The sequence below is a fragment of the Malurus melanocephalus genome, unplaced genomic scaffold (genome assembly GCF_030028575.1).
Source record: "Malurus melanocephalus ecotype Western Australia unplaced genomic scaffold, MMel_1.1 scaffold_193, whole genome shotgun sequence".
Lineage (NCBI taxonomy): Eukaryota > Metazoa > Chordata > Aves > Passeriformes > Maluridae > Malurus > Malurus melanocephalus.
In genome coordinates, this window is record NW_026623425.1 from 718,582 (window position 1) to 728,659 (window position 10,078).

The following is a 10,078-nucleotide window of genomic DNA, read 5'->3' on the forward strand; positions in this document are numbered from 1 at the left end:
AGCACCCAAACCCCTCCCAAACAGCCTGCGGGTGAGACAGAGCTGGAAATCCACCCTTCGGCAGTGAGCAGCAAATGAAGGGGAAATGGAATCTTGAGATATTTAATCTCTTCCTCATTTTCTGCTGACATTCCCTGTTGCTGAGTTTGAGCTGGCAGGTGGGACATGACACTTCAGCTTCGCCTTGCCACTTAGAAAAAAAATCTCTTGTACTCAATAAATTCAGCTGGAATTACTTTTCATGTATCTCCTGGTCACTGCTTCTGGAAATACTGAGAAGGGACATGTTCCCAGGTCCTGCACGGCCCTTGGTGGCCACAGGCTCTGCGGGCCACCACCACTAACACCGCTCTCTGCATGTTTCAGGGACAGTCTCCTCTGGAAACTCTTCTTCGGGACGACTGAGGAGCAGCAATGMCACTCGCTCCCTGTCCGGACACCCGGCGCGGCACAAGGAGGCCGGACACYGAGGTGCTGCCTCTCGCCTTGATGCCAGCCACGCTCCTCCTCCTCCTCCTCTTCCTCAGCCCCACCGGTGAGCTTCTGCCTGCGGCGGTGGGAGGGGACCCATCGTGCYTCTCCAGCTCTGATTTGCGGGAGGATTTTCTCCAGGAGCAGGATTAATGAGATGTCCCCTACAGCGCTGAGTGTGCACAGGGATGGAGAGAGCGACTTCAGCTCTTATCTCCCGCCATCACGTGTGTGTGATAACAAACCCAGCACTCAGGACAGGCAGGAGAATGGGGCAGACAACTGGGAAAGAGCAGTTCKGGGCTCCGGAGTGGGCAGCTCCCATGGGAAGATGCTGATGGCCAAGGGATGCTCCTGAGGTTGGTCCCCAGGACCTGTGGGACCAGTCCTGCCACAGAAACGGATGGAACGCGCACCCACCCTCTAAGCACAACGGTTCCCACTCACTCCTGGCAGGCACTGTCCAGCCAGGCACTGTCCAGCCAGGCTGAGACGCATTTCAATCCACCTGGGAAAAGCCATTCCCGCTCTGGAATGCGGCTCCGCACCAGCGCCGTGGCACAGTGGTTATCCCTGTGTGACTCTACCTATGTAATTACAGCCAGGCGGTGGGCAAAGCATTCCTGCCTCAACAAACCCGCGCCAAGGCACAGCCAGACGGAAAACTGGGAATTCAGGTGTAGTCAGACATCCTAATTGAGTGAAATCAGGTTTTTCCTTTCCACCCCCTCACGCTGGTGCTTCCCTTTCCCTTTGAGACGCTGTGGCAGCATCTGCGCCCACACTCGGGCTGTGGGGACCCTGGTGGCTCTGTCGTGGTCCCCTGCACCGCCAGGCTGTCCTGGTTCTCTTCAGGAATGGGCACAGATTAGTTGCTAACGAAGAGCAATTTGTCCTCCCGTTTGGTGGCTTTGTTTAGCAGCGGTGTTTACTCGAGCAGTTTCCCTTTTTCTTTTGGCTTTGTGAAGCTGGATCAGAGAAAAATGGAGGGCTCTATSTCTTCTCAAAAAAAGACAGTTTTCCCCTCGTTCCTCATTATTGTAGACACACCAGGCAGATTTTTTTCAGATCTCTCCTGACTTTGCTGGAGGATGCTCTTAAATGAATATTTCAGAGCTTTGATTTTGACTTAAAGGGAGATGAATATTTATCAACGTCCTTTTTATCCACTGCTTTTTCGGCACCRGAGTGGACTAGGTGTTAAAAATCAATACAAACCAGGATCAAACRCTCTTCCTAGAAACTCTCGCATCTCCCCCACATTTTTGGTGCAGAGGTGAGCTGAATTACTTCTCTTCTATCATCCAACCCASGGGGCTGCTGTATCCTTCCCTGTCCTCTCCTTCAGAGCCTCTGCTTCTTTGGTCTCACTTGTTTAATCCGCACTTCTTGCTGGAATCACAGCACCCCTTTCCAGCTGCCTGGTCCAGCTGTGTAGAGCAGGACCACCCGACCACGCTGGATCTCCTCTGCTGCTGATATTCATCCCAGCACCCCTGCTCAGTCACGGCTACAGCCAGACAGTTGCCTTATTCTCCTTTCTCTTGGGGCTTCTAGGTCTTTCTTTGACAGCCCTGATTTCTGGCTGACTTAATGGTCTCCCAGGCAACGTCCTAGCAAGGGAGAGGGAGGTGGGTTCATCTGCTCCGCTGTCCCCCCAGGCTCCTGCTGCTTCTCACGGCGGTGACATCCGCCTCCGGAGCGGCTGGGGTCGACCTTCGCGTCACTGCTCGTGGGCTGAGCGTGAAGAGGACAGGGCTGGTCCAAGGCAGTGGGAGGAAAAGAGGCCACGGAGCTGCCACGGGTGTTGATCAGCCCTTGGGTGCTCTAGTTAGCATGGAGGAATTGTAGAATCGAGGGATGGTTTGGGTTGGCAGRKACCTCARAGYKYATCTCGTTCCAAATGCCCTGCCATGGGTAGGGACACCTTGTGCTAGATTTGGGARGGTTTGGGAGGTTTTTTGSTTCCTCAAGCCCAGAGYACCTTGGACACCTGAGGAGATCTGTGCTGGGCTCCAGCATTGCCAAGTGCTTGTGAACTGGGATATCCACGAGGTCCAGSAACCCATCCTCATCCACCAATCCCCCAAGACATCAAGATCATGTTGCTGTGGCCTCCTGGACAAGCTGGAGCCCTCAGTGACCCATGCTGGCAGCATTCCAGGGGGGATCCCACATCACTCAGCATTGGGGCCAAGAGGGATTTTGTGCCCAAATAACACCCAGATTGGGAGAGRGGGACCCAGAGATGAGGATGCATCCTGCATCCTTCAAGAGTTCAGCTCCCTCTGGATGATGTTTGTTCACCCCCTAAGGTGGCTGCCCCTCATCAGTGGTGTTGGTACTTGCACGGAATTACGATGCTTGCAAAACACAGATTTTGCTGGGGGGGAAAAAATCAATTAAAATGTACATAAGGTACAGCATCCTCCATCCAATCTCCAGTGGGTTTCTCAAGCTGGGCAGGATTGATTTTCCTTGTCCTTATCTCACCACCCAAGTTTTCCATGGGGTGATGGGGCAAGAGAATGCAGGAGCTGCCCAGGGCCCACAGCAAGTCAGCAATGGAGCCAGGGATGGACACAAAGGTCCCCAAGATCTGGCCCAAGGCAGGCCCCACCTGGGGTGGCTTCTGCTGGCCACTGGGCTTATTGGGGTCACTCATGTGTCACCTGGTGCTTCGAGCACAACCCCACCACCACAGAGTCACAGTCACTCATACGCTGCCGCAGTTTCCCCACCTATGAAGTGGTGCCATGGGGAAGTGTTCGTTTTTTCCMCTACAGTCATCAGGACTTTGCAGGAAAGGGAAGGATCCCGAGGCTGCTGGGTTCTGCCCATCCCCACCATCCCATTCCTGCTGCCATCTCCTCCTCTCTGGGGAGAGCTGATCCCTTCTCTTCTCCCTTGCAGGCACCACCTCCGAGCCAGAGCTGCTGCCATTCCCAGGTGAGATTCTTCTCTTGAAGTCGCTTTTCTCCAGGAAGTTTTACAGCTGTAAAATGCATTTTTAGGCAAAAGAAGGGATTTGGGGAATTTTAAAAAAGGAAAGAAATTGGTTTGGAACAAAAAGCAGCAAGAAGCCAAACTTCTACAGAAAGGAAATAGAGATTCTTTATTATCCCTATTCCACTAATTATCCTGAGAGGGGAATTTTGCCACCTCCTGCTGAGTCCCTGTTCCTGTGCCATGTATCACACATGAGTAAATAATTCCCTCGATGTGGCAGACTCTGAGCACTTCCATGCCTGCTCCCCATCACTAGCAGTTTCAGAGACCATCTCCATCCCACAGCTCCCACGTAGGACCAGCTCTGGATGCATTTGTTGAGGCTAATAAGAATTTGCTAATTGCATCTTGTCACTTGTCACCTACTGTATGTCAACATGTGGTGCCACAAGTCTGTTTTCCTCTTCTCCCCTGGGTTTTTTTGCCCATTAGCAGGCAAGCTGATGGAAGCATCACAGAGTCACAGAATGGTTTGGCTTGGAAGGGACCTTAAAAACCATCTCATTYYAMCCCYKGCCATGGGCAGGGACACCTTCCACTRGACCAGGCTRCCCAAAGTCCCGTCCAGCCTGGCCTTGATGATGGTGCATCACATTCCTGGGTTGAGATGTGCTGCGTTTCCACATTTGCTCCTTCCAGCAGATGAAGGGAAGCCCATGTCCCACCCCCAGGTGGGCAGCACCAAGTGATACAGCACTTGTGATACAAAGAAGGGGCAGGATTTTATTTCAGGAGCAGGAATTTGGTGTAGATTTGCCCCCCATGACACCCATCGAGGGTTGGTCACCTTCTGACCCGCTGCCTGCTGAGGGCCCTCTCTCTCCCCRTCCTCCCAGAGATCCGTCTCTCCAACGGGCCCAGCCGGTGCCAGGGCCGAGTGGAGATCCTCTACAACGGCTCCTGGGGCACGGTCTGCGATGACGACTGGGACATCGTGGATGCCAATGTGGTGTGTCGCCAGCTGGGCTGCGGCCACGCCATCACCCTCCCAGCCGCCATGACCTTCGGCCAGGGCAGYGGGCCCATCTTCCTGGACAACGTGGACTGCAAGGGCTGGGAGGCGGCCCTGAGCGAGTGCTGGAGCCATGGCTGGGGCATCCACAACTGCTACCACTACGAGGATGTGGCTGTTGTGTGCAACGGTAATGAGATTGGGTTCCTTGGGGGCAAGGAGAGCAGGGGGTTCCTGTGGAGCTGCAAGATTTGGAGGGGACCAGAGGGTCTTATGACAGAGTCTGTTTCTCTGATCCTGGGTCAGCCAAACCTTCTCTGCATTCTTCTTTCACCCCTCTCCTCAATCCAGGTCACCTCCCAGCTCCACAGGCTGGTGCTCCATAAGGTGACCGGGCTGTTTTGTGTTCCTTGTCACTCCCAGCTCGGGGACTTTGCGCCCTCTCCAGCACAATTCCTGGGGAAGGAGCACATGCCCACCCACGTTCTGCCTGAGTCAGTCACTGCCCAACTGCTCTTTCCCCTTTTGACTTGTGTTTTTTAAGCTGCTGAGCTTKTCAGTAGGAGATGTTCCTAAAGGTGAGAAAAGCAGTGGAAAGTGTTTGAACTTGGCAAGTGAAAGTGGAGCGGCTCTGTGACGACCCTTATGCACCCCACACACGTTCCTCCCTCACTGTGYGAGGTTTGCTCATCAGCCAGGCAGCAGTGAACTGTGAATATGAGGCTGAGCAGACTTGGAGCAGCTGCTCGGTGAATCCCCACATCCTGCAGAAGTGGGGCTTGGAAAAGAGGGATGGGAAGGGAGGGATGCTGGGCTGGCTGGTAGGTTGTACCAACAGCAACCAGAAARCAGAGGTTGTGGACTGAGCAGGAAACTGAATCATGGCATTGTTGGAGAGGAGAAGTGGAAGGAAGTGAAAAAGGATAWGGGGAGCTGGGTCTAAGGGCAGAAGAGCAGCTTGAGGCATTGTCAGAGAGCTCTGGGCAGGGCGGTGCAGCTTCAAATTCCCCCTATTTCCCCRTTGGGGCTGGTTTGGTGGGAGGGATCCCTCCAGCCTCGGGGTGGAGCAGCAGCAGGTGCCACCCCTCTGCTTCCCTTTGCAGAGTTCTCACCCACGCAAGCCAGTGAAGGACCGACCACCAGGACCGTCACAGCCTTGGTACCGGATGGGGAAAGTAAGCAGCTCAGCTGTCATTGCAGRGGGACATCCTGCCTGAGGGCAGTGTCCCCTACTGTCACCTGCTGCCCCTCTTGAAGCCTCCCAACCCTCCAGGCTGAGGTGCAGACCCCCAGACCCCACCACTGTGCTGGCCATGCCAAACCCTATATCAGATRTCCCCAAGGCTCCCAAACCCCGTTGCTCTAAAGCATCACCCTTTCCCTTCTCTTTCTCACTAATTTTTTTTTTTGCCATTACGGGCATGGCAGGGTCTGGGCTCGGTGGCATCGCTGTGCCACGTGCAGGGACACCACATTCTTCTCACCTTGTGCTGCCACCCTGCAGGTGACGGCAGCATCCGCCTGGTGAGCGGCCCCGACACCTGCCAGGGCCGGGTGGAGATCTTCTACCGCGGGAACTGGGGCACCGTCTGCGACGATGACTGGGGCCTGAGCGATGCCAGCGTGGTCTGCAAGCAGCTGGGCTGTGGGCAAGCCTTGGATTACAAGAGCAACGCCTATTTTGGCTACGGGACGGGACATATCCTCCTGGACAATGTCAACTGCGACGGCAGTGAGCCCTTCCTGTCCGCCTGCTACAGCCTCGGCTGGGGCATCCACAACTGTGGCCACCACGAGGAYGCCGGGGTCATCTGTGCAGGTACMAGGCAGGGCATYGCCCTCAGGGTGGGGAAAAACCCATGAATGTCCTGCTCTCCAAGGAGAAATGGCCTCAGAGGGATGCTGAGGTGCCCAGGGATGGGCAGGAACCGGGCTCTGCGCTGTGGGAGCATCCTCGCTCCTTATCCACCCTCATCCTGGTGCTCAGGAGTAGCAGCCCCTTGCTGAGAGCCTGGGGCACAGCCGGGGTGGTGATTTGCAGGGGAAATGCATCTGCCATCGTGCCATTTCCCTCTGCCATTTCCCTGCTCTGCTGGCTGGAAAACAAGCTGCCCACATCCGGAAGGAGGGAGCGGCTGCCAGGGGCCGGGCACGGTGCCAGGCCCAGCCTGCCTCCCCTTCCCCTCCTAAAATGATGTGTTCCTGCCATTCTCCACTGATTACTGTTTATAATGTTAATAATCCCCCTGAATTCCCTCATTATCCTGGTTAATGACGGGAGCACTAAGTGCCAGTGCTTTCCCTTTCCCACTATTAAGGGACAAAGGGGATGATGTAGGACAAAAGGGACAATTTTTTCAGGCTGGTCCTTTSCTCCCTAAACATCCCTGTCCCCTCTGGCAGCTCCTGTGGGCACAGAGTCGATGGCACTGCCACRCCCAGCCCTTGCTCAGAGGGGCAGGGGATAATGAAGCACAAAAGGTAATAAATCCTGATGATAAATCTCCCAGGGGTCACCTCTGTCCCTCTGTGTCACCGCAGGACTGGACACATCCACCATCACATCGTTCACCACCTCGGTGGCCCTGGGCTCGGAGGAGACACTCACAGCCACAGCCACAGGTAGGATGGTGGCAGTCACTCAGCTGTGGGGGGACTGTGCCCTCTGTGTCCTCCTGTGACCCAGCCTGGACACTCTGGGGTCCTGCCACCCTTGGGTGACACTCGATGGGTGACATTGCCCATGGCAGAGTCYTGCCATGGTGCAGCCGTGGTGCTGGTGGCCGCTGGCACTGACCAGAGCAGGGGCAGGGGGGGGCTGGCTCTGGACCCCCCAATGCCCGTGTGTCCCCAAACTTGTCCCAGCAGTGACAGACAGCAGGGACCAGCCCTCCCAGGCCACCGAGGTGGTCACCACCACGCTGCTGACCATTGAGCAGGAAAGTAAGTGTACAACTGCTGCTAGCCCTGCTCGGGGCTCAACATCCCTGTGGGAGTCACTCCATTTCCCCACATCCCTGTGGGAGTCACTCCATTTCCCCACATCCCTGTGGGAGTCACTCCATTTCCCCCTGGGCTCACCTCATGTCCCCAGGGCTCCTTCCCTGTCCCCAAAGGTCACACCATGTTCCAAGTGCCCAATCCATGCCCCGGGAATTACCCCACATCCCCAGGGCTTGCTGTATGTTCCCAAGGTGTCCACCCCGTGCCCCTCAGGGGTTCATCCCACATCTCCAGGGRTGCTCACAGTGCTCACCCCGTGCTGCTTGGGAATCACCCCATGTGCCCAGTGTCACCCCACATCACCAGGAATCACTCTGTGTCCTCAAGGGCTCACTGACACCCCCACAGTTCACCCCATACTCTCCAGCAGTTACCCCAAAACCCATGGACTCACCCCATGCCCACAGGGGTTTGCCCCACATCCCCATGGGGTTTCACCAATGTCCCCAGGGGGTACCCTAGAATCCAGGGGCTCACCCCAAGCCCACAAGTTTTAACCCCCAAGGGTTTGCTCTCATGTCCCCAGGGGTTACCCCAAAACCCGGGGGCTGACCCCATGCCCACAGGGGTTTGTCCCACATCCCCAGGGGGGTTGCCCCCATGTCCCCAGGAGTTACCCCAGAAACCGGGGGCTCACCCCACGCCCTTGGAGGGTCAGCAGGGGACACCGGACCCCCTGTGGAGCCCTGGTCCCCCCGGCGTCGTGCCACGCAGGTGGCGGCTTGCGGCTGGCGAACGGGAACGGGAGCTGCCGCGGGCGGGTGGAGGTGCGGCACCGCGGCACCTGGGGCACCGTCTGCGACGACGACTGGGACTTCCCCGACGCCCAGGTGGTTTGCCGGCAGCTGGGCTGCGGCGCCGCCCTCGCCGCCACCGTGCTCGGCTCCTTCGGCTACGGCAGCGGGCCCGTCCTGCTGGACAACGTGGGCTGCGGCGGCGGCGAGGAGCGCCTGGCCGACTGCTTCCACCTGGGCTGGGGACAGCACAACTGCGGCCACCACGAGGACGCCGGGGTCATCTGCCGAGGTGAGAGCGGGAGGTGCGAGAGGAGGGTCTGCAGGTCCCCCGTGAAGACAGATCAGAGGGAAAATCAGTGAGAGGAGGAGTGTAGGGAGGGCTCGGGGTGGCTGTGGAAAATGGGTGAATAATGAGCCTCCAGACACTGGAGTTTCTCCTGCATGTGGGGACAGCAGTGGCAGTGGTGGATGGTGGCTGGGGTGGGGACAGCGGCTCCATTTGTGCGCAGTGGCTGCACATCCCATCCCACATCCCTGTGTCCATCCCCAGCCATCCCATGCTACATCCCTGCACATCCCACCCCACACCCCTACACATCCCACCCTACCTCCCTGCACATCCCATCCCACATCCTGCACATCCCACCCACATCCCTGTGTCCATCCCCAGCCATCCCACCCTACATACCTGCACATCCCATCCCACATCCTCCACATCCCACCCACATCCCTGTGTCCATCCCCAGCTATCCCACCCCACACCCCTGCACATCCCACCCCATATCCCTGTGTCCATCCCCAGCCATCCCACCCTACATCCTGCACATCCCACCCTGTGTCCCTGCACCCAGCCACCCCACACCACTGCTGGGKGTCTCTGATCCGACCCTGTCCCCTGAGTCACTTTTCCCACCTCTCCTCCACTGCACCAGGTGCTGATGACACTGAAGACCATTCCCAAGAAGCCACTGCTACAACCACCACATTGGCCCCAACTCGTCCCAAGGAGGGTATGTACTGGGGTGTCACCTGAGGACACAGTGCCAGCCCTGGGGATGCTCCACGCTGGCACAGGGAGGAAAAACAAGTGGCTTGGGCAGAGGGGCAAGATTTGTCAGTGCCTGGGGCAGCCAACAGGAGGAGGAAAAACTGGTGGTGCTGTTTAGTCACGGCCTCTCCTGGTGCCCTCGAGGCTGGTTCAGGSAGGTGGTGGACTTAGGGTGGGGAGAGGACATGAGGGACCAAAGGGGTAGAGCTGGGAACAGAGATTGTTTCTGTTCCTCCAGCTTAACATCCACCACAACACCCTGGGGGTCACCCCCTGCTCTGGCCAGTGGTCACCCTGCTGCTCCTGGCTGTGCAGAGGCACTGAGGGAGCTGTGGGCTGAACCTCAGAGGGACCAGAGCAGGCAGGGAGTGGGGGACAAACTCTGGGGTCGGCACGGACGGGGGCTGCCTCTCCCCATCCCCTCCRCAGGCTCCCTGCGCCTGGTGAACGGCAGCCACCGGTGCGAGGGGCGCGTGGAGATGTTCTACTTGTCCCAGTGGGGCACGGTGTGCGACGACGCCTGGGACCTGCGGGACGCCAAGGTGGTGTGCAGGCAGCTGGGCTGTGGCCACGCCATGGCAGCCTGGGGTGAGGCACACTACGGCCGAGGCACCGGCTACATCTTCCTGGACAACCTCAAGTGCAAGGGCCACGAGCCATCGCTGCTGCGCTGCTCCCACATCCGCTGGGACGTCCACAACTGCGACCACTCGGAGGATGCCGGTGCTGAGTGTGACATCCTATGACCCTCCTGCAGGTGAGGGGGGACAGGGATGCTGCAGGGAGCTTAAATTAACCTTTAAGACCATATTTTGATAGTGACTAGCACAGCAGTCAGTCCATGCCCATGCATGCCGG

The 10,078-nt window shown here is 57.5% G+C and overlaps 1 protein-coding gene across 1 annotated transcript in view; it reads left to right on the forward strand.

Moving 5' to 3' along the window:
- Positions 1-376: 376 nt before the first annotated feature.
- Positions 377-10,078, forward strand: part of SSC4D (scavenger receptor cysteine rich family member with 4 domains) — an 11,357-nt gene continuing 1,655 nt past the window's right edge. Inside the window, exons 1-10 of the mRNA XM_057373359.1 lie at positions 377-535; positions 3,385-3,420; positions 4,317-4,622; positions 5,536-5,607; positions 5,937-6,251; positions 6,974-7,054; positions 7,298-7,375; positions 8,150-8,461; positions 9,105-9,182; positions 9,650-9,977. Of these exons, the coding sequence (XP_057229342.1) occupies positions 415-535; positions 3,385-3,420; positions 4,317-4,622; positions 5,536-5,607; positions 5,937-6,251; positions 6,974-7,054; positions 7,298-7,375; positions 8,150-8,461; positions 9,105-9,182; positions 9,650-9,966 (1,716 nt within the window). The 5' untranslated portion in view covers positions 377-414 and the 3' untranslated portion in view covers positions 9,967-9,977. The remainder of the gene's footprint in view (positions 536-3,384; positions 3,421-4,316; positions 4,623-5,535; positions 5,608-5,936; positions 6,252-6,973; positions 7,055-7,297; positions 7,376-8,149; positions 8,462-9,104; positions 9,183-9,649; positions 9,978-10,078) is intronic.